Below are 24,989 nucleotides of genomic sequence, written 5' to 3'. Positions count from 1 at the left end.
TTAGCGTTCTTTTCTTTTTTTGTGTGTGTGTTCATCCTCTGTTTTCATGTGTTGCACTTTACTGAGCACTTTTGGCACGGTGCTTGTTTTACAGTAATATGCTGTTTGCTGTCTAAATCCCTGAATGTCTTTGTTTTTAAGACTTTTTTGTTTTATTTCTCTATTTGACAAAGCTTTTTGGCCCAGTGTGTTAAAGATAAATATTAACATCTTGTTCAGCGAGGGAGCGGCAGCAAAAACAAACATCCTCCTGCTAAACAAAATCACATTCACATGAAAATGTAGCGCGCTCTTTCAGGAATAATCTGCATGTAGGAAACGTAATTTCTGCCATGCGATGCAAGGACAGAATGAATATACTATACATAAGTGTAAATGCATTCAAGAGCCATTTGTGACTGACTTGAATCCCCATTCATTGAGTCGCTCTGCAGCCCCACGCTGAAAAAACAGCTGTAAATGAATCCATCTCTCTGAGACACATACATACACATCGTCTTTAACTGTGGCTCCGCTGTTATAACTGAACTGCTTATGGGTGCACAAGTTATTATTTCTCCAGACATTTAACCAAACAGTTCAGGTATATTACCACCTCTCTCAGAACAGGAGCAGGGGCGCGGCTGATTTGCATGTAGCCTGGGAAATCTGAAGACAGATTGCAATTAGATTTGAAATGTATTCAACGGGGGATTCATATATGTGGCCAAGTGTAAACAAAGGTGCACTCAATTGCATCTGAGGTTTAGATGGATATGTGACTGGAAATGAGAGCGGTGCTGACACTGTAAGGTATTTCAGTGTGGTTTCACTGGAAATGGAGCTGGAGAGCAGCTGCTAGAGGAACGACTGACTATCAACGACTGGAGCTAACAATGATTTATAGCACGAAAAGGGAAGTGTTTTTATAGTTTTTATATTTAGATGTCTGGCCAAAACCACAGTCGTTGTGTCACGGCAACATAATAAAAAAAAAAGGAAATATGTTATTTTAGAATCACCAGACCATTACATCACCTGTGCTCTTCCAACGCTGCAAAGTCTGACTTAATAATGTCTGTGAATACATCGTATATCTTGTAAATCTGCAACTTTGAATTTGAAAATTCTGTAACACTTTATTTTAAGGGGTCCTTGTTCCTGTGTATCTACCTAATTAATTACAGTGTAAAACACTTGTAATAAGAAATGCCAAAGTGGCCTCTCTCTTTGCACAAGCATTTCTTATTACAAGTGTAACAAGGACCTGTAAGTACACCAAAATACACTATGTATTTACAATGTAAGTACATGTTATTACATACGGTTACATAGGTAATTACACTGTAATTAATTAGGTAGATACACAGGAACAAGGACCCCTTAAAATAAAGTTACCGAAAATTCTTCTGAACTATGCAAGTCTGGTCGCTTTCCCTCGTTGTTTTCAACGAAGCCGGTCAGAAATCAATCCATGGAGCGGTGGATAACGTCAATTATCATATACACTATACTCACAAAAAGTTAGGGATGTTTGGCTTTTGGATTAAATTTCAGAATGCACCTAAAATGCACTATAACCTTTACAGGTGAACTTCATTTAACCTTCTCTAAACTTTTGAACGCACATGTCCAATTGTTCAATGTTTCAGTAATTACTGAATAACATGCTGTTCTCTAACAAGGTGATTAACCACAAACATCACAAGCACCGTCTGATTTAGTGGTTCAGTCGTCATTGAACCACTAAATGTTCTGGTTCAGTGACAGTTTGTATTCAGTCCTCTTCTCTCTCCCTCTCCTCTCCACCATGTTACCATGGTGACATCATGAGACCAAGACAACAACTTGATCAAACTGATCAACTTATTGAGACATTGAGATTGTTGTTGAGCTATAGCCACCACTGTTGTTAGCTTTAGTTTGAGATAAAGAAATGACCATTGCATCCTTCTACTTAAAAGGCCTCATGATAGAATATCACTGTAGCATGAACTTTTTATGGGGATATTCTTGTCAAATGTCCTTAACTTTTTGTGCGTAGTGTACATGTTAGGATGTGTATATCTGTGTAGTCTTATCATAAACAAGAGATTACGGGTTACGGGGCGCATTTGTGTTGCAGAGACGAGAGCTGGGACCCCGGCTCGGAGGCCCCGTTCACGAGACACTAGGTGGAAGACAAAGAGCCTCCTTTCTCCCTGGAACAAGTCATTTAATCATCACAATTGCGGTGAAGCTGTTTAATTAAGGTAAAAATCTGGCATATTTCCCCTTTAAACTCTGCAATTTACCCCCTCCTCTATTCTAGCTCTTTTTCTTTTGTGTGTTGTTTTGTTTTAAGCTGCAGTGTTTCCTTACATATCACCTTCGTCCTGTCTGTAAACAGCTGTTCACCTGAACCCAACAACCACAACAACAACAGCATCTCTGTGATGCAGGAACGTCACAGTTCACACATCTGGAATAAGGCACACAACCACATAAACACTTAAGGAGGTAAATCAGCAGCGCAGTGTGGCTTTGTGACCCTTTAATCATTTCTCCCTCCCTCCTCCTCTCACCTCTCTTCTCTCCAAAGTACAGGGTCTGCTGTGCGGTGTTGGACCACTGCAGCGAGGAGTTGTCGCTCTCGGCCACTCGGCAGGTGAGCGTCACCGTGCCCCCGACGGACACCGTCTCATCTTGGGTCGTCGGCTGCAAGGGGTCGTCGTCTATGGTAACAGATGAGGGAGAGAAGAGAGAGAGAAAAGAGGAGGAGAAAAAAAGAAAATCATAAGACTGAGTGATAGAGAGGCAACAGAGACAAGTCAGAGAGACGCTGCACTTGTACAAAAAATACAAGCAAAAACAGTGGCACACACCAACACACAAATCAGATAAACGCACAAAACGCATTACTCGCCTCGCTCTCTCTCTTTCCCCCTATCTCCCCCCGCCCATCTCTTTCTCTGCTTGTCAGATTATCTATATATCTCTATCTGTCTTTCTGAAAGCACAGACGCACGCACACATACGTAGCCTACATACACGCACCAAAACGCTGTCAGAGGGACACACACATACACACACACACACACACAAAAAAAAGCAGACAAATGGCTATCTGGTTGTATGACTGCGAGGCCAGTGTAAGAGTGATGAGTCAGTAGCAGCCGCGCGGTATCAGGAGAGAGCAACGACCTGAGGGAGCAACAAAGATGAAGAGAGCAGCGACAGACAGCGGCTCTCGAGAGGTCATAGGAACAACAAGAGCTCCGTCTCATACCTCTAATGGCGTCGTAACCCCTCTTTTGTCAATATCTGTGTCCGTTTTTTAAACCGCCTATGCATATGTATCTGCTGCTCGTACAGAACAAGCCGGGACGGGACAGGCATTATGCAAATGAGCAGGTCAGAGGGAAAGAGAGAGAGAATACAAATGACCCGGTATAATGAGGGGATTCTGGAGGCTGGAGCTGCAACTGGTGCTCCACGGAAAGAAAAAAAAAAAAAAAATCACTGAACAGTGAAGCTGTCTGGGTGTGTAACAGTATTCAAATGGACTCAAATTATGGTATTTAACAGCGCTCCCTTGATAACGGGTGATGGTGCAGGCTAATTCTGCTCCCTTGCATTCAGCGAGGGCAGCCGACCATTACGAGAATTAAAAAAAAAAGAAAAACAAGAGATGTAGGCCTATGGTGAAATATGCAGCTTATCGACGTTACGGTAACTAACTAACTAAGAAGAAAGGGACCCGGGGAACATGCAATTGTTTGGTCCCATACCTGGAAGTGGAGTTATGACTTTGCAGATTTTTGCCTATTTTTGAGTGAGAAGTGGAATTGTCCCATTGGTTGGGTTTAGACAATGAAGAAAGGAGTTGGTTAAAGGGATAGTTCAACATTTTGGCAAATTGGCCCATTGCCATAATCCCTATAGTTTTAGCAGTAGGTTTGTTACCTTTAATTGTCAGTGCAAGCTATTTTTAGAACGGCGGAGCAGAGCCGCGAGCTGCTCAGAGCTACGCTACGGAGGCTAATGGGATTTCTTGGTTTCCCTCATCAAACTCATCAAATACATAATCCAACAACTCCAAAACGCTCTGGTGGACAAGTTGTGAGCTGCACAATCACCATGCTATGAGATAATAATAACACAACGTTACCACACAGAGTTGATGAAAAACCGTCCCTGATGTAAATGAGCTTCAGCAGTTTTGCATGAATTTCCCTCTAAAACAACTCTGTGTGGTAACGTTGTGTTATTATCTCATAGCGTGGTGAATGTGCAGGTCACAACTTGTCCACCAGAGCGTTGTGGAGTTGTTGGATTGTGTATTTGATGAGTTTGATGAGGGAAACCAAGAAATCCCATTAGCCTCCGTAGCGTAGCTCTGAGCAGCTCACGGCTCTGCTCTGCCATTCTAAAAATAGCTTACACCGACAATTAAAGGTAACGAACCTACTGAACGATCCCTTTAAGTTTAGTATAAAGACCAGGTAGAGGCTAGACAGGCCAGATAGATAGAGAGAGTCCATCAACCGGCAAACAGCGGGGAACATTGGACCCTTTTTTTCCCCCAATCGGGGAACATAGGTACGCTCCCGATGAGCTCCCCTCCTCCACCACCTTCATCCCACCGTCTCTCGCCTTATAAACGTGCCAGTGCTCAGTCAAGCTAATCTCAGGCCAAAAAAAACAAACAAACAAACAAAAAATAAAATAAAATATGGCACAGATGACAAGGAGGCCAAGCCAACAGAGGGAACATCTCGTAAGAAGATATGCCTCAAAGCGCTCTCCTTTCCTCACCCCTGAAAAGATGGCGTGTATAAATAGTTTAATTGGAACCAAATTGTCAAGCAGGAGACAGGTTTATATTCGGCGTGGAGCGTTATCACATCCTTGCACCGGCGGTGGAATTGATTTTTTTTTTTTTTTTCTTGCAGGAAGAACATCTGCTTAAGTGCGCTTCGGCGGAACTCCCATCAAGACATGAAAGAGGTGGAGGGGGGGACACGGCGGGAAAAAAAAAGAAAGGATGCAAAAGAGAAGGCGAGCAAAGTAACTGCATGTAGCATCAAAAATACACATTTGCAGTACATGAGCTTAGAGGAGCAGGCAGCAACCATCGGCATCTTTTTCTCTTTTTTTTAAAACATTTTTTACATTTTTTTTTGTCTGCTTGAGAGCTGCATGGAGAGTTCAGCATCTCAGGGAACATCAGTTATTAGAGAAGAGAGAGAGAGGAGTTAGGGTTTTTTGCCTCTGTGCTGAGAGGATTCAGAGCGATAACCGCTCTTAAAGGTGCAGCTGCTGCTTCGCCTGCAGGACTCAAACGGCGCTGTGAGCCTCTGCTCTCCTTCTACCGAGCACCTTCGTGTCAGAGTAAGCCCCCCCCCCCCCCCCCCCCCCCCTCTCTCTCTCTCCCTCTCTGTGGTGTTTTTACTGCAGCCCTGACCTTGTGGTTAGTTTATCTAAGCACCAGGATGGCTGAGGGGCTGAATGTGTGGTCAAGTGCACCACGGATTAGTGTCTCCTTTAATAGCATCTTGGGATAATTCTTTGCGGCTGATCACAGGGAGCTTCCCTCTCTCTCTCTCTCTACTACTTTGGCACGAACACTTTGGGTAAATTGGCTGTCCCGGTGCATCGCTCATCAAGCCGACCACAATGAGCCCAGACAAGTTCAGCCCAAACTCCACTCATCTCCTCCTCCAGCCCGCCCGCCTGCCACCGAGCCCTGGCATTCACAAACTGGCGTCACAGCCTCGGCGCTGGAGGCTCAGACTGACATTTTGTTGCCGGTGAAACAACCGATATCTGCCTGAGAAGTGGACAGACATGAATGCTTCATATAACACAACTACTTGTTAATCATTAGTGGATTAAGAAGCTGCTGTTCCTACTGTTTCTCCTCCTTTTCCACCTTTGAAGATTTGGGAATTTACTTCCCCGTTTCACTGCTCAACACCGCATATAATATTCTCTCATATTCTGCTCGTCCCATTGTTTTATTAAATTTGTATAATGTTTACACTGAGTAAAATATTCAAACCCCACGCTGTCAGCTTAGTATCAAATGGAGATATTCTTGATAAATTAACCATCACATTATACACACTCATTTCCCAAACTCCAGTCTGAATGACTAGAGTCCCCGAATGAACTGTATCGTTTAATCCAGTCTGATAAATAAAGGTCAAACTCACGCTAACTCAGTAAAAAGGTCCATAAGACGTTTTAAAGATGATTAAACAGTATTATGCATCTTAAAGCTAAAGTTACTGTAATGCAGAGTCACTGGCTGTAACCTCGTAAGCCCATCCTACTGTATTTATCACAAGTCTGGTCACAAGTTTAGCTGCATCAGGATCATTTGCATCTTTTACAAAACAGTTCAAATCATCCTAATCAGTGATGATACTTCATTTCATTTCATTTCACATTTATTCCATTGATGGAGTACATGCATACATTACATGATTACATATGTAATCTTGCAACTAACGATTATTTTCATTATTGAATTATCTGTTGATTATCTAAACGATTAATCGATTAGTTGTTTGGTCAATAAAATGTTTAGAAAAATGTTGAAAAATGTCAATCAGTGTTTCCCAAACCACAAGATGACGTCCTCTAATGTCTTGTTTTGTCCACAAACCAAAGAGAGACTCAATTTATTGTCATAAAAGAACAAAGAAACCAGAAATATTAACATCTAAGAAGCTGAAATCAGAGAATTGTGACTTTTTTTCTTTAAAAAACTACTACTATTTGATTCATTTAATAATCGATTATTGTTCAGTTCATCAATTAATTATTGCAGCTATAATCTACAGTAGGTACATAACACCATAAATGGAAGGAGCAGGAAGAAGACCATTTATGTTGAGAATGAGATGGTCGATGTTAACTGTGCCGACGCCCAGATAAAGAAGTCGGAGAGAGTTTAGACTATGTTGAAATTGGATAAGAAAAAGTTTTTGTGCTTGATAAATTGCATGACACATCCTAATGTGGAGCACACACCCCATCGGCCGGTGCAAACCAGCTCACACAAACACAAACTGAGTCAGTAGCCGGTGTTATAGTAGCACATGACCCCCTTTAAGCCTCAGATGCAGATACAGCTGCTCTTCTTTACCTTTGAAGCTACTTAACAGCAGAAGTTAAAGGAGGAGGTGGTAAATTAAGTTCAGCTCGAGTTTAAACGGTTAAGTCAGGATAAACACCCGAGCTGCAAAAAAATGAAAGGAGAGACCTATCTATCCTTAGCAGACGTTAAGTTAAACACTGTGGCTTGCTCCTCTTTCTTCTCTTCCTCTCTCCCATCATCACCCCCACCACCACCGCCCCTTCGCCCTCTTCGTCAGGCTGTAAAGCTCGAGGAAGACACGGGTATTTAAAGCAACGCAATTTACACTTTCCCTCGCTGGCAACAAGGTGAGAGAACCCAGAGGTAGAAGGCTGACTGGGATATCAAGAGAGAGGGAGAGAGAGGGAGGGAGAGGGAGAGAGGAAAAGATGGATAAAAGTATGAAAAGGAGGGTGGGTGATAAAACAGGGTGGGAAACAGTGCGTGTGTGTGAAAAAAACAGGGCAGGGAGGGGCCGAGAAAACGCCAACGAGGCAACACAGGAAGTGTGAGGAGCTGGAGGGCTCGACGAAGAGGAAACGGAGACATCTTTCTTTCTTTCTTTCTTTCTTTCTTTCTTTCTTTCTTTCTTTCTTTCTTTCTTTCTTTCTGAGAGTTAAGAGGAATGATGCAAGTCTGGTCGCTTCTCCTCTGTGTTGCTAACCCTCCGCCTGGCCATGTGCATTTGTTTTTAACGAAGCCGGCAAAAAAGCAATCCGTGGAGTGTTGGATAACGTTATATATGATGTTACGATGTGTGTATTTGTGAAGTCTTAAAAGGATAGTTCAACATTTTGGCAAATTGGCCCATTGCAAGTTGTGACCTGCACATTCACCGCGCTATGAGATAATAAGGGAACATTACGAGACAGCAAGCAGTCTCTGCATTTGCCTCTAAAACAACTGTCTGGTAACGTTCTGTTATTATCTCATAGCGTGGTGAATGTGCAGGTCACAACTTGTCCACCAGAGCGTTGTGGAGTTGTTGGACTGTGTATTTGATGAGTTTGATGAGGGAAACCAAGAGCGACCCATTAGCCTCCGTAGCGTAGCTCTGAGCAGCTCGCCGCTCTGCTCCGCCGTTCTAAAAACAGCTTGCACCGACAATTAAAGGTAACAAACCTACTCCTAAAACTATAGGGATTATGACAATGGGCCAATTTGCCGAAAATGTTGAACTATCCCTTTAACTATCATGAACAGGTTACAGAGCGCGTTTGAGACGAGAGCTGGGACACTGGAGCAGCGGCCAAGTAACTACACTGACGCCAGGTGGAAGGCAGAGAGCCTCCATTCTCACTCGTAACAAGTTATTAGTCATTTATTTAACAATTTAACATCACAATTACTCCAGAGCTTTTTAATTAAGGGGAAACTGTAGCATAGCAACGGGAATAATCCTGCTTAGCTCCTCTCTAAAAAGAAGAAACAGTATTACACTACAGTATGAGACACCGGAGCGTCCAACATCGATACATCCAAGGTGTCTCTGGTCTTGATGCTAAGCTAAAGGCTATAACCAACGTCCTTTAATACAAATCTGACTTCCTGTTGATTCCATCGGTTTCGCTGCCAAAAAAAAAAAAAAAAACTCAAAAAAACGAGCAGACAGGGAAACATCCAGAAACACCTTGGCCATCTTCATGCTCACCCCTCTCTCCTCCTTCCTCCTCCTCCTCCATCTGTCTCCCTCCATCTTCCCCCCTTCTCTCCACCCACTCCCCCACTCCTCCTCTCCATCTGCCCCGCATTGTCCTCCTCGGTTTCCTCTCGTCCTTCCTCACCTCTCTGCCCTTCTGTCGAGCCCCCCGCTTCCCTCCCTCCCTGTATCCGATAAAGTCGTCCTACCTCTCCTCATCCTCCTCATCCTTAATTCCTTCTTTCCCTCCTTTTTTTTTTTTCCTTCCTGTGTTTTCCCAGAGAGGCTTTACAGTGTTGCTGTTAATTAGTGCAGGTTAATGAACTGTATTTACTGTAATGGAAGTGTGTGCATGTGCATGTGCGTGTGCGTGCACCTTCTGCATGTCTGTGCTTAGTGTGTTGTGTGTGTGTCGAGATTACCATCCACATGTCCGTGTGTGTGTTTGCATGTCTCTTAATGTGTGTGTGTGTGTGTGAGAGAGAGTCTCAAGAAGCTTATTAGTGATGCTCCTGTGGATTTGTTTGCATGCAAGTGTTTGCACTCAGATGCAGTTGTATTTGTTTTTCCGGGCAGCACTTTTATCTGTTTGTGTGTGTGTATGTATCAGTGTGATTTATGAGATGGGTTGTTATCTGCATGTGTGTGTTTATGTGTATGTGTGTGTGTGTGTGTGTCTATATATTTGATAGTGAGTGTGCACGTCGCAGTGCTGCGGTGTGTGACAGACAGAGCCATGTGTCACGGTGCGGCTGCTGATGCTGTTCACATTTGATGGGAAACTCAGGCGGCAGTGTGCGGTTTGATATGGCATGGTATGACACAGGCCATTACACACACACACAGAGGCATCCACACACACACACACACACACACACACGCTCCCAAACACAGAGTCCCTCATAAAATATACAGACAGGAAAACACACGCACACATTCGTCACAAGCACAAACAGCAGCGTACGCATACAGAGTGACATAAATACATAACAATGTGCTTAAAAATACATTATATACAGTTGGACACATACAGAAAACAGGGTGCAAATGGAAATGCAACACAACACACTGTCTGCACAAAGCGCACAGAGGACACATTCAGAAAGACACACACACACACACATGCAGAGCAACCAACCTCCCCCCACACACCATCCATCCATCTCTGCCCAGCTGTCCCCGGCTACCACCCATCCCCCTGGGTACATGTGTGTGTGTGTGTGTGAGTATATACATGTCTGTGTGTACGTGCCCTTCTGCCCACCTCTACCCTCCACGAGCTCCCACCTCCCTCTCTTTTTTATTGTTCTTTTGTTTTATCTAGAGCTGCAACAACTAATCGATTAATCGAACAGTAATCGATTATTAAATTAATCGTCAACTATTTTGATAATGGAATAATCAGTTTGAGTTGTTTTTTTAAAGAATAAAAGTCCAAATTCTCTGATTTCAGCTTCTTAGATGTGAATATTTCTGGTTTATTTGTTCCTTTATGACAATAAACTGAGCATCTCTTTGGTTTGTGGACAAAACGAGACATTAGAGGACGTCATATTAACATTTTTCAACATTTTATTGACCAAACAACTAATCGATTAATCGTTTAAATAATCAACAGATTGATCAATAATGAAAATAATCGTTAGTTGCAGCCCTAGTTTTATCCTTCTCTTCATCCACTATATACTCTTTCTTATCTTGTCCGCCTGCTCCGAATCAAAACATGCAAATCCAAACCAGATTTGCCCTGTGAATGAAAAACTCAAAGCATCTGCAATGTAAAACAAATCTTTTTTTTTTGTTTTTTTTTTGTTTTTTTTCCTCCGGCTTCTGAAGTATACGGAGCAGCAGAGCGGGTGGAACGAAAGGCTTTGTTTTCCGCCTGAGAGAGAGAGAGGAGCTACAGTTGTTTCAATTCTCATTCTCTTGTCCTGTCGTTGTCATCTCGGGGCGCCGCGCAAATGTCTTATAATCTCTGAGGCGTGTGGGTGGTGGGTGGTGGTAGTGGTGGTGGGGGGGTGAATTAGAGTGGGGAGGGGAGGTATTTGGGATTTAAAACCCTCCTGTTGTCCTTCTGGGTCAAATTGACCCAATCTGTTCCCTTCCTCCATCCTTCCTTCTTTCCTTCCTTTTCCCCTTCCTTCCTTCCTTCCTTCTGCTTCCTTCCTTGATCTAATCTGTTCCCTCCCTCCATTTTTCTTTCCTTCCCTTTTCCCCTTCCTTCCTTCCTTCCTTCCATCCGTCCTTCCTTCCTTCGTTCCCTTCGTCCTGACTTCTTCTTCCTTCCTCTTTTGATCTAATTGACCCATTCTGTTCTCTCCCTCCATATTTCTTTCCTTCCGTTTTCCTTCCTTCCTTCCTTCCTTCCTTCCTTCCTTCCTTCCTTCCTTCCTTCCTTCCCTTTTGACCCAATATTTTCATATATCTTACCTTCCTTTTTCCCTTCCTTTCCCATCTCTCCCTTTGTCCTTCCTTCCTTCCCTTCGTCCTGACTTCTCCTTCCTTCCTCTTTTGATCTAATTGACCCATTCTGTTCTCTCCCTCCATATTTATTTCCTTCCTTTTCCCTTCCTTCCTTCCTTCCTTCCTTCCTTCCTTCCTTCCCTTTTGACCCAATCTTTTCATCTATCTTACCTTCCCTTTTCCCCTTCCTTCTTTCCTCCCATCTCTCCCTTTGTCCTTCCTGCCTTCCTTCCTTCCTTCGTTCTCTTCGTCCCGACTTCTTCTTCCTTCCTCTTTTGATCTAATTGACCCATTCTGTTCTCTCCCTCCATATTTATTTCCTTCCTTTTTCCTTCCTTCTTTCCACAATCCTTTTTCCCTTCCTTCCCTTTTGACCCAATTTTCTCATCTATCTTACCTTCCTTTTTTCCCTTCCTTCTTTCCTCCCATCTCTCCCTTTGTCCTTCCTTCCTTCCTTCCTTCCTTCCTTCCTTCCTTCCTTCCTTCCTTCCTTCCTTCCTTCCTTCCTTCCTTCCTTCCTTCTTTCCCTTCGTCCTTCCTTCCCTCCCTGACCCAGGAGGACAACAGGAGGGATTTAAGCGCCTCTACATTCCCGTCTTAGCACAAACAAACTCCTTATAGCCTTTAAGTTGTTCCCCCTGCAGCCCGCCTTTTTTTTTTTTTTTTTTTAATCTCAGGGTTGAGGGTTTGTGGGGGATTGTGGGAGCCCATAGAGACCCCACCCGTTCCCATTAACTACCTCCTCCAACCACCTCCAGCAGCAGCAGCAGCAGCAGCCTGCCACCCCACCCTTCCTCTGCTGCCTGTCAAACATAGTTAACTCAAAGCTGAGGCGATCCCCCTCCTCACACAACACACACAAACACACACACACACACACACACACACACACAAACTGTGTCTGCAGCAGCACTGAGGCGCCAAGCCGGCCGCCCCACCCTGCCACTGGGAGAGCACTACGAGAGAGAGAAAGAGAGTGAGGAGGAGGAGGAGGAGGAGGACAGTGTGGGGTTCAAGCTCAGAGAAAAGGGCAGCAGCATCAGTGCTGACAAAAGAAAAAGAATAATGATTTGCCGGGAAAAGAAAGACAGAGAGAGAGAGAGAGGAGAGGTGGTGAAAAAGAGAGACAGAGAGAAAAGAGCACAGAGGAGAAACAGAGTGAACGAGGAGAGAAGAGAAGTGAGGTGAGGTGAGTGAAGGACGTGGCAGAAATAAGCATATATAGATAGATGAGAGCAATGAGGGGAGATGACAGGGTGACTTAGAGAAGGGGACAGAAAAGAGTGGAAAGGCAGAAAAAACAACGAGAGCGTGATGGAGGGAAGTAGAGCAGAGTAGAAAAGACAAGAGAGAAAGAGAGAGAGAGAGAGAGAGAGAGAGAGAGAGAGAGAGAGAGAGAGAGAGAGAGAGAGAGAGAGTCAAAGAGGAGGAGACGACAGAGGGATGGATGGATGGAGAGATCAGAGAGAGGAAAGAGGGGATTCTGGCAGACGAGTCGAGGTGGAGAGAAAGAGAAAGAGAGGAAGCTGATAAGAGTTAAAGGGATAAGCCCGGATTTTTTTATTTTTTTGATTCTCTGACTCATTCTCAGTACAATGAGCAGCCGAGAGTTATTATCGCTCTCTCTAATCGCTGGTTCCTTCTCTCTCTCCGTACGTTCAGGCCTGGAGTCGCCTCTATCTGAGGTGACTCTACTGTAACTAATAGAGGACAAAACAGTAACATACCACCTTAAATCCAGCCACCTTTAAAAACACTAAGGCAATCAGAAATTAGACACATTTAAGGTAGTTACGTGCTTTGGACAATGTCCTTTTAATGACTTTCAGCGAGGTGTTACATCCCAGTACATCGCTGGATTACCCAGAATGCAAGAGGGGGTGACTGCTCCAGGGCCCTGAATCCGTCTAAGTCCTTTATTCACTATGTGTTTAGTTTAGTTTCAGTTTATTTCGGACATGTTAAAAGAAATAAGAAATAATACAGTAATGGACAGACATAACAAATACTTTGCAAAGACAACACGTGAAAATAAATAAATAATTGAAAATGAAGATAATTTGTTTTGTTTTTTTTTCATATCCGAAAAGGAGTGGGAAGAAGTCAAACTTATTTACTCCCACATCAAGCTTCCTTGTCTTTATAATCTATACAATAAGTTAATTAATAAGTTTATAGCTGTGTCAATTGGGGTTGGGAACTAACCATAACAACACTTTGCGTCGACCAATTTACCATATCAACAGTGCCAACATGTAGAAAGTCTGAGATGCTGCACGTCCGACATCGGCCTCAGTCTATTCCTTATCAAACCTCAACCGCCTCGCATTTTGCAGGGCATAAAAACATCATCAGGTTTTTGCAGAGTCACTCAAACATCCGCATTTGTTTTGTTTTGTTTTGTTTTTTCTCTCTCTGGCAGTGTTCGTCATTATTATTACCTGATGTTGTAACCCCCCGTCTTTTAACAGGGAAGGAAATGTCAGCAATAAAAAAAACAAAAAGTCATCTTGTCAGGATGAAGTCAGCAACTTTCTTTGGCTAAGTAAGGTAAGTAAAGTAAGACTGCTGCAGTTTTATTAAACTTTAAATCAGCTTTTAGACAGATTTATTGTCACAGAAAAGGTCTGGACTCTGTCTGAGTGGACAGGAATGGAGCTGGAGATACTGTAGATCGTTAGCGACGAGGTTAGATGGGAAGAGGTTGGGTTAGGAAGGAAAGGTCAAGGTTAGTTAGGAAGCATCAGCGTTATTCTAAGGGTTCATTAGGAAAGGTCAAGGTTGGTTATGAAGGGTCAGGGTTAGTTAAGAAGCATTAGTGCTACTGTTCGGGTTCGTTAGGAAGGGGTCAAGGTTATTGCCTGGGCTCGTTAGGAAAGGATAGGGTTAATCCAGTTAGGGAGGATGTTGCTTGGGAACTGGGATGACGAGGAGCGACTAAAAAAGAAAACATATGAACACACCGTAACACTTTATAATACGTATACACACTAATAAGCATTAGTTAAGCAGTAAATACTGAATTCATCATTTATAACACATGAATACTCATTAATATGTAGTTCAAAATGTTTCACTCATCATTGATAAGCACTAACTTTATTTATAAACTGAGTATTCATTACGATTCCACCAAAAGAGTGCCATTTCTGTCCCCAGCATATTAAATGTATAAAAACATGTAATAATATAATATAAATTGCATTTAATTAATAAACAAAGCACCATACATATGAATCACTGTAGAAATTAAAGATATATAATTTTTAATTACTATAAAAAGGCTTTCAAAACACTGAAACATAGCCTATGTTGCATGTCCCCAGAGCCAAACGCTATAGTTTACCACAATGCATAATGAATAAAATCCTTCTAAAATCGTATTTTTTTTTGTATATTAGTGTGACTTTATGTTATATCTACACTTATATAACATTTTTTTAATTAAAACTTAATTATATTTTGGTTAAAATTCACATTTTAGTCCCGTCCCCAGGTTTTCACTCAGTGCTGTTTTACCCAAACACATTCTACACTCTAAAAGTTTTGGAACATTCCACCAGTGACATGTTCTGCTGGAAGTGACATCATTTAGGTCTTTTGAAAGTCATGGAAAGACCAAAATTAAATTCTGTAATTTATTTTTACTGAAATTGAATGATATTGTAGCTATGTCAGGGTCGGTCACTCTTAAAACTCATTCCTGTTACCTAAATTATCTCTAGACAGTGTTTGTTGATATCAAAAGTAAAATATTCAGTTAAATCCTAAGAATGTGCTCTGTGTGCTCAAGCTATTAGTATAGATGCTATTTGGCTGGATTTCACAATATTGCTGATTTTATGCTAAAAACTCATTACTGTTACCCTCATTGCTGTTACTAATTCTTCAAAAATGCAATGATAAAAACAGCAATAAATTAAATAAAGTAGCCTGAGATTGACCACTACTCATTTTGAATGAGTAAATGTGTATATTAAAAAATTCTATACTGAAATGGAATGAAAAATTAAGTTTAATTTTTAAGAGTTACAATGAGCAAATGGCACTCTTTTGGCGGAATGAATAGTGTGGTACTTATTATCAAGTGTTACCGGCGAACACACACAAGACCTTCACCTCTACGTTAATATCTGACGTGCTTTTTTTTTCTTTTTTTTTTTTTTTTTACTTTTTCACTAATCACGCTGTAGAGCATTAGTCAGCTCAGCTCCCGTTCGTTACGGCAGCATAATTACCTCTGTAATCATCTCTGTTTGATGCCCTCCTTGTATTGTAATGCACTTTAAACTGCTTTGGTGATATTGTTCATTTTCCTCACACAGCTGTGCTGCCAACTCAAAAAAAAGAAAAAAGAAGAAGAATGAAACGATTGGACACAGACGGACGGAGATGGAGAGATGTTGTTTGATTTAAGAGAGGAGCCCTTTGCTGCACCAGCATGTGCAAAATAAAAAATACAAACTCACCCACCACAAATCATCATTTGATAAGAAAAAAAAAAGGAAACCCGGCTTCATCTGTCCATCTGGACGCACGCACGCACACACACACACACACACACACACACACTTACACACACACAGGAAGATAAAGAGAGTGAAATCTTTAATGCCTTGGCAAATGCACTGACTGGCCCTGCCAATAGGCCACTTAAAGAAATGAGTAGTCAATTACCAGAAGTCTGCCCTTTTGACTAAGATCACTGGACCCGTTATGGTGGAGCCTCACAACCTGCTCTCTACCTCCCTCTCTCCCTCTCTCTGTTTGTACAGACAACACCCATCTTTCAAAACAACAGTAATGAGACAGCTGGAAGAAGTTTCTGATGTTCAGGGAAATATGAGTGTGTTGCAATCAAACAAACACACACACACAAACACACTTATGTGAGCATGAAATGAATGTGCACACTGGGTGATAATTTAATGTCATAGTTTGTCTTTCAGCTGCAATAATCATATTATGGCGTTTCTGTTTCACCACATTCTCTTATCTAGATTAATGACTCTGAACAAACCCTGATTAAAAAAAACAGCAACAACAATTCATTTACTGAAGTTTCCGTTCGACACGTGTTGATGTTTTTTGTGTTTGATGTGAGACATAAGAGCAGAACGCATCCCATCCCATTGATTTTTACATTATCCGCCGCATCATGATGCTCTGACATCTTAACACAGTGATAGTGGAAACAGCAGCAGACGACAAAAATGACAACACAACGTGGCTGAAAATGTTGCAACAGTTTTTTGCGAAACGACTGTTTTTTCTGTCGGAGACACTGTGCACAAAGTTAAGGTCGAGTTCTTGGACTCCACTTAGTGTCTGACATCAGTGCTGCGACCTGGCTAACGATCCAGAGGGTGAATGGAAGTAAATCCAGATCCAAAGTCTTGTGCAAAGTCTCTAAAGCAACTTTGTTTTTGTATTTTCTCACTAAAACTCAGCTGTAAATGTGACTATATAGACAGTAAAGAGTGGATGTGCTATTAAAAGCTGCAGAAATGAACTATACTGAGTTTTATAAGCTCCTAACCAGGATGTCTGGCTCTGCGTATGTTGTTTTTGTTTGATTGGCTGATGCTGGTTATGAAAAAATGCCATCAATCACTAATAGATACTGTGATATTGTTGTTCCTGTGATGCACGCACACACACACACACACACACACACTCCACAGGCAGCGTGTACGTGAACATACCAAACACTCGTCTGCAGCTCTTCTCGTCTTATCGTGCTTCACTCTACCAGCCACATTCACTCAGCACTTTCTCTTTCTATCACACTCACACAGATGACACGTGCCCTCTCTCCCCCTCTCTCTCTCATACACACACACACACACACCCCTCACACACATTCGACATGCACACGCTGCCAGAGCCGGGGATCGAACCACCGACCGACCGTCCGACCGTCCGACCCTCCCCTCTGATAAGCAGTCGACCTCGCTCGACCTCCGGAGACGCAGCTGTCGGTACAAAAACGGCCGACATAGAGATGCAAGAGGAGTCGCCACCTTTCAGCTGCATGAACCCACATGTACACACACACACACACACACACACACACACACACACACACACACACACACACACACACACACACACACACACAGCTCATAAACCCGTCTGATAACAGCAGGGTCTTATACACCAGGCACAAGAAGGATAGGGCTCTGGATGGCCTGGGAAAGGCCAAGATTAGAAAAAAGGGAATAGTCCTAAAGCTTCAGCAGAAGAGACATGAGAGAAGAGAGAGAGAGAGATGGAGAGAGAGAGATGGAGAGAGAGAGATGGAGAGAGAGAGAGAGAGAGAGAGAGAGAAAGAGAGAGAGAAGGGGAGAGAGAGGCTGAGCCAGTGAGCCAAGGGTGACGAGGGAAGATATGCTTCAAATTAAATCATTTGGAACAAAAGAGGATTGTTGCCAAGCAACCCAGCCAGAACAGGGTTACCAGGGCAACCGAGGTGACCCGAAGCTTGACCTAAGAAATGGAGTCGCCCTTATCGTTCATCGGCACCCACACAGACACACACACACACACACACACAGACACACACACACACCTGCACCCCTCTCTCTCTCTCTCTCTCTCCGTCTTTCTCTTTCGCTTCTCAGGTCCGAACGACTCTCTCTCTCTCTCTCTCTCTTTCTTTCTATCTCTCCATCTCTCTCTCCTCGTCTCTCACGGAAAACAACACAAACTGAAATGTCATGGTGTAACTCCAACAGGAACAACAGGGCTTTCAATCAAGAGGGGTCAGCGCCAAAATTGAGGAGTGGGGTCGAGGTCGCGCGGCTAATGGACGACGTTTCGCCCCAAAATCAACAACAGCAGCGAGAGTGGAGCTCCGACACGTCGACAGTCTGACGACGTCCAAGATGAGCTCGTAAAATAAATAAATAGCCTAGAGCTGTGTTTTTCAGGGCTGGGGGGCGTTGGCAGCTCTGTCAGGACACAAACACTGTTTCTCAGAGCACGTACAGTTCCCAGATTCTGTGTTTTAAGAAACATTTGAGAGTTTGAATGAAGCCTAACGATGATTTTATCACTTCAGCATCTGTATCAGAGGCGTGGGCTCAGTCTCACAAACAAACAGGACTTTTCATTACGTGTACAGATGCTGGTGCAAAGAGGAAGAACAGAAATGTGCAAAAAAAAGGAAGAAAAAAAAGGCTTTTAAATACTCAACCAGAGCCATTTAGGAAATTGAATCTGTATAATAACTGTTTTTGTTATTTCTCATCGTTAGGATGCTGTGACACTTGTATTGAAGTCTGGCGACCCCTCTGTTGACCTCTTGGCCTCGTCGCTCTTTAAAAAAGAGATTTTCATTCTCAGCGAGGCTTTTATCTGGTCAGCGCTGTCGACTGCCGGTTCTTCTCATTTGTATTTAGATAAATAGATAAAAAAAACTCAGCACAGTAACAGATCAAAGAGTAAAAGAAAAGGAAACATCAACATGTTGATATCCAGTGGAGCTCTGCTGCTGATTCACTGATGCATTAGAACTATTTATTCATATCCAGGTCATTTTAAATTACAAGTTTAGTTAAAGGAATAGTTCACCAAAAAATGAAATTCATTCAATAGTGACTCACCCTCATGCTGATGAATACTCCAGAGTAGTTTTTTATTCCTCAAAGTGCATCTGGAGACCTGAGAGGCCGGTTCGTAGTCCAACAAAATCCTTATAGGGCCCGACACAAAAAGGTCCATAAAACTACACAAAAACCTTGTAATCTTACTCCACACTGCTCATCTGCTGCAACCCAAGTGTCCTGAAGAGATATAGTCCAGAATTTACTCGAAATTACGTCATTTAGGACATTTTTACAGCCTAAACAGTCCTGTATTGAATTTGCCTGGTGCGCGTGAACATGAGAGCGCAATACAGGACAGTTTAGGCTGTAAAAATGTCCTAAATGACGTAATTTCGAGTAAACTCTGGACTATATCCCTTCAGGACACTTGGATTGCAGTGGACGAGCAGTAAGGAGGAATATTACAAGGTTTTTGTGTAGTTTTATGGACTTTTTGTCTCTGGCCCTATTGACTCTCATATAAAGTTTTCTTTGGACTAGGAACCGCCCTCCCAGGTCTTCAGATGCACTTTGAGGAATAAAAAACTACTCCGGAGTATTCATCAGCATGAGGTCAATAATGACTGAATTTCATTTTTTGGTGAACTATTCCTTTAAAACCATTAAAACCACTTCTGGACTGATGCTGTTCCGCTCACTGACATGACATCCGTCAATCAAACATTTGCATCGTCTTCATCTAACGTGACTTTACTCGAAAACTCGGTGTGCAAAACCCTCACACACACTTTATCTGTGTAATTAGTATTTGAAATATGGTTCGGCCACTTGATGCATTTATTCATTAATAAAAAAAAAAAAGAGAGAGCGATGAGAGGAAATAAGGAGAGAAAGCAGAAATGGATGGGGAGCTGTAATATCACTGGTTTCATGATGCAGGATGCAGAGGTTCGTGTCAGCACTTTAAACTCATTTAAAAAACATTTTGAAAACATAAACTTTGCATTGCAGCTGGATCTCTTATCGCTGCACTCCTCTCGTATCGCCACCATCTCTGCTTTTCTGTGGGGGCTATTTCCTGCTACTTATGCAGCAGCAGCGATACCCACAGATGCAAAACATCTGTGAGATAAGATAAATGCGGAAGATGATCTTTTTAAAGACAGATCTTTTTTTTGTTGTTGTTGTACATATGGTAAAAAAGCTTTAAGCCGTCATCCTTCAAACAGTCAAATCCTCCACCCAGATCTGCAACCTCCTCCTGACCCTACACCTTTGCAAAGTTCAGTGTGAGGGGGCCGTGCACATAACAACTTTTGTAATTTTTCTTTTTTTATATTTACTTTACCAAAAATAAACAATCCAACCAGCAGGTGTGCTGAAGCAGGAGAGTGGGCAGGGTTTGAACTCTTCCCACTGCTCCTTGCATCACTTTTCGTGACTGCAAAACACACGCGGCGCAACACCCCGGATGCCCTTGAGGAGAGAGACCGTCCAGAGAGAGAGAGAGAGCGCGCTGCTGTTATTCCTTTATTTGTACAAAATCCTCAAGTGTCGACAACTACAAAAGCCCCGGGGGGAGACACACGGGGGAGCTGAGGGGAGGCAGAGCCACCCCGCTGTGTGCGGACATCCAGGAGAAGGCATTATTAACACTCTTTACCTTTAAAAAAAAAAAGCCGTTCGGACGACATGTTGTGCTGTGTTTTCAGCGGCTGCTGTCGCTGCAGATCTGATCAGAAACCAGTGGAGTGTGCAGTGTTTGGAGAGTTTGTCTTTCACCCTCCCTCCCTCTCTCCTCCCTCCCTTCCTCCCTGCACAATTACAGAACGATTAGCACCTGATACCTCGATACTCTGGCTTCTACGCGCGGCAGGTGCTGCGTCTGTCAAGTTTGTCTGGTATCATGTCAGCGTTCCCGTCTGACGCTTCTTCCACATGAAACCACAAATAAAAATAAACACCTTCTCCTCTTTGTCGTGTAATTGTTGCTGAGTTACATGAGAGCGGTTGTTGTTGTTGGTGTTGTTGTACTGGATGTTTTGGCTCTTGTTGTTGTTGTACTGGTTGTTGTACTGGCTGTACTTGGCTCTTTCTCTTGTTCCGTCCTCTCCTCTCCTCTCCTGCCTCAGTCTCTGCTCAGCAACATGACATAAAAGGACAAAGGGGTGAATTTGGAGATTTTGTGTGTGTGTGTGTGTTTGTGTGTCTATGTGTGTGTGCATATGTTTGTGTGTCTCCCTGGAAGTAGCACAGAGAGACAAAGCAGAGTTAAGAGAAGCAGAAATAATAATGGCCAAAGTTTGGTTGGTTGGAGTACAGTGTGTAGTGTGTGTGTGCATGTGTGCGTGTGTGTGTGCATGTGCATGTGTGTGTGTGTGTGTGTGCAAGATTAGCCTCCCCTTTTACTGTGTCACTGTACTGAAACACTTTCTTCGCTGTATCCAGGCGTGTTTCTTTTCTCCAGGGACCACTTGGGAATATGTGTGTGTGTGTCCTTAAGTGTGTACCAATTTGTGTGTGTGTGTGTGTGTGTGTGTGTGTGTGTGTGTGTGTGTGTGTGTGTGTGTGTGTGTGTGTGTGTGTGTGTGTGTGTGTGTGTGTGTGTGGGTGGGTGGGGGGCATGTGCACCCCCTTGTTCTTCTCCCATCCACGTCTGTGGGAATGCGTGTTTTTGCCTTGTAAGAGACGAGCGGCCGCTAATGAACGCAACCTTTCGGACGGCCCCCGCGGTTTGTCACTCCCAATCAAGACAATGGAGATCAATGGACGAGCAGGAGCGAGGGAAGAGGGTCGGATGAAGACGAGGAGGAGGAGGAGGAGGAGGTGGAGGAGGAAGAGGAGGAGGGGGATGGTGGGTGTATCTGCTGCTAACAATGGCAGCACAAACACAGACAGTTAAACAATAGAGGCTTGGACAGTGGCGGTTTGTTGTGCGTGGTGGTATATATACGTTGGCGGGAAAGGCCTCAGAGATCGTCACGTTGACCTCCGTGGGGCTAACTCACTAATTAGGGTCACTTCACATGGGTCTGAACTGTCACGGCCAACCAACCAACATGGGAGAACTGTGTGACCCACTTGACACGAGAGAAGCCAAACATATAATAGTATCTGAGCTTCATTTGAGAACATGTAAATTACAACGTCTCTCTGTGTCTTATTCATTCTGATTAATTAATTATAGTGAAGAGAGAGCGTTCATCATCACGTAGCTGCAGATCTACTGGAAGCGCCATGAACGACCCTGATCGCCCTAATGATTTCAAAAAAAAAAAAGAAATGCAAGCGCAGCGGTGCACAGCTCACACACCTACACACACTATAAATACACACCACGCTGCAGAGAGTAACAGCAGGTGCTGATATTACAGTAAGTACAGTAAAGGAAGGGTTGAAGCGTCAACTCTGGTCAGCGTCGCCGCGTCGTTAAGACAAACCGACACTTATGTAACCTACCTATCCATTGTATCCTTTGTGGAGAAGAAAAAAAGCCCCTCTTTTATTCCTTAATGACATCCATTTGATGCTACTTTACTGTGATGTATTCAAACCGAATTCATCGCTGCTGCTGCTGCTGCTGCTCGGTATTTCTATGTAAATTTTATTCCTGTCACGGCAGGAAAAAGCCTCTGAAACATCACTTAGAGCATTACAGAACACTAAAACTCATTCCTTAACCGTCGCACTCGCAAAAGATCTGAGATCAGTTGACCCATTAACTCCCAGCCAGAGTCTGGGATTTATCTAAAAACACAAAACAGAATTATTGAAGAAATCTATTTTGGAGGGGGAAAAATGTTGTTGCACAAATTTTTTTATGTGAAAAAGTTATGGGCACCCTATGAAATCCTGTTAGTGTTTTTTTTTTTTTTAAACATATCTTGACATATGGATATTTAATATCAAGAGATTCAAGAGAGATTCAAGTAATATAACTAAACAATTTTAAAAAAGACTTTCAAATTTTTTTGGTAAAATGTAATTCTCTTTTCGGTGGGGAATAAGTTCGGACACATCCACATTTATTCCCACTAAAAAACTCACACACAAGTGAATCACATCACGGTGCACATGATCTGAACATTGTTACTCAGCTTTTTGAGAGAGGTTTGTCCTATTAAAAACCTCAGACATTTAGTTTGCAGTACTCCTTTTGAATGTTGTTTTTTTTGTGATCAAGATTTGATTATTTCACTTTCTTTTTTTAACAATATACCCACATTAGCCACATAATTCACATACATATACAACCATACTTCTCATAAGCATATTGCGGGCAGTGTTAAAAAGAGAAAAAAAGGGGAAAAATATAGTAAAAATGTGAGCTATTGTCCCATCCATACCTCCTTTACCCCTCTGGCTTACTCCCTTCCCCTTCCCTTGCTGGATTCAGTCACATCTGAACATAAAGATGGAAATACATATATACAGAGCACTGTATTCATACATACAGTACATACAGTGCTCCTGAATGTAGAAGTGAGACTGAATACCATCGTGAGATCGAAAGAGCTGTCTGACGCCTTCAGAAAGAAGATTCTAGCGACTTATGAGTCTGGTAAGGTATTAAAAAAGATCTCAAAACTATTTAAAACCAGCCAATCCACTGTCTGGAAAATCATCTACAAATGGAGGACATTTGAAACAACTGCCAACGTGCCCAAGGTCTGGCCGTCCAAGCAAGTTCACCCCAAGAGCAGCAGACTGCAGGATGCGAAAAGAAGTCTCAGCAGCCTCTTACTATTGTTGATGTGAAAACGCATGCTTTTACAATCAGAAAGAGACCGTAGAAGTGTAACTTGCATGGGAGGTGTGCAAGGAGGAAACCTTTGCTCTCTAAGAGAAACATGAAGGCCAGACTGAAGTTTGCCAGAGAGAACGTGGACGAAGACCAGGACGTCTAGAATAATGTTCTTTGGACAGATGAGTCTAAAATTGAATTATTTGGACACCAGAAAAGAGTACATGTTTGGCGTAAAATCAAATGAGGTGTCCTCCTGTTGTAAGACTGTATCTGATATCCTGTAAAAAAAAAAAAAGCCATATACCAGCTATAGATATATATCATCGCACTCCCTAATGTGTGCCATAAATTTACATCATAAAGGTGTACGTCAAGCTAAAAAGCTGGGTAAACACCAAACAGCCTGCACTACATCTTCGTGGACGCGAGCATAGGTGCATGATGGATGTACAGTAGACTGTGCAGATGTGTGTGCACTGTACCATCAATGTCGTTTGAAAAAAAGCCCCCCCCCCCCCACGTCACCCAATCTAAAACTGTCAGAAACCATGAAGAATAGCCCAGTGTTGTAGATTTACCACCACTCAGGGTAAAGTACCATACATCTGATGGGGTTTTCTAAAAGTTTCTCATCACGTTTTCTGTCTTTGTCCGACTCGTTCAAGGTGTCTGTTCTCTATCATCCTCCCTTTTCCATAATTAAAAGCTTGGGGCCATGGATTGGTTGTTTTGTTTTTTCTTCTTCCTTTTGAAGTCTGAATGAACTGAGGAGCGACAAAGCAAGATAAAAAAGCATTTTTAAGTTTCTGCTGCTCCACCACAAACAGCTTCAGATCTACAAACTCTCCTGGATGGATGGACGAACGTTTCATGTGGTGTTTGGCTGATGATGGATGGGGAGGAGAGGAGGCGCCGTCTGGGTCTTTAATTTGGTTGTAGACCTGGTAAAACTGCAAAAGGCCAGACTGTAGGATGGATATGACTCACATCAATACATCACAAACACGTTTTCTGGTAACTGCCCTTTTGCAGTGACACGTTTCCAAGCATTTCCTGATCTGATGCTCTGATGTCGAAAAGGAAAGACATGCAGCATCATCTGGGAAATGAATCCGTTTCTGTATCGTATCCAAAGTCCATGTGATGACTTATTATGGGGTTCGGTTGAAATGATACGTCCAACAATCGTGGTTTGACTGTGAGTCACAAAGAGGAAACATAGTCCAATGTTTTTTGTCCCATCTAATCACCCGCACCTCCTCCCTGTGCGGACGTTGCGGCTCTGTAATGACACCACCTCACTTCCCTTCTTTGTTCCCATAATAGTTGAGTGCATAAGCCAAATTGGGATTCTTGCTGAAACAACTGATCGTGTCATTTTTCTGGGGAGAAACAGTCTCAAATGCAGCTGATCCAAATGAATAAAGCAAAAGAGCTGACCATGTTTATATATATATATATATATGTATATATAAATACATATTT

The 24,989-nt window shown here is 42.7% G+C and overlaps 1 protein-coding gene across 1 annotated transcript in view; it reads right to left on the bottom strand.

Moving 5' to 3' along the window:
* Positions 1-24,989, bottom strand: part of cadm3 (cell adhesion molecule 3) — a gene marked incomplete at its 3' end in the record, with an annotated part of 109,566 nt that overhangs the window by 58,516 nt on the left and 26,061 nt on the right. Inside the window, exon 2 of the mRNA XM_083990963.1 lies at positions 2,544-2,693. Coding sequence (XP_083847089.1) covers positions 2,544-2,693 — 150 coding nt within the window. The remainder of the gene's footprint in view (positions 1-2,543; positions 2,694-24,989) is intronic.

This window comes from Trachurus trachurus (assembly GCF_905171665.1).
Source record: "Trachurus trachurus genome assembly, chromosome: 17".
Taxonomy (NCBI): Eukaryota; Metazoa; Chordata; class Actinopteri; order Carangiformes; family Carangidae; genus Trachurus; species Trachurus trachurus.
The sequence above is the reverse complement of the archived record's forward strand: the minus strand, read 5'-3'. Positions and strand labels throughout refer to the sequence as shown.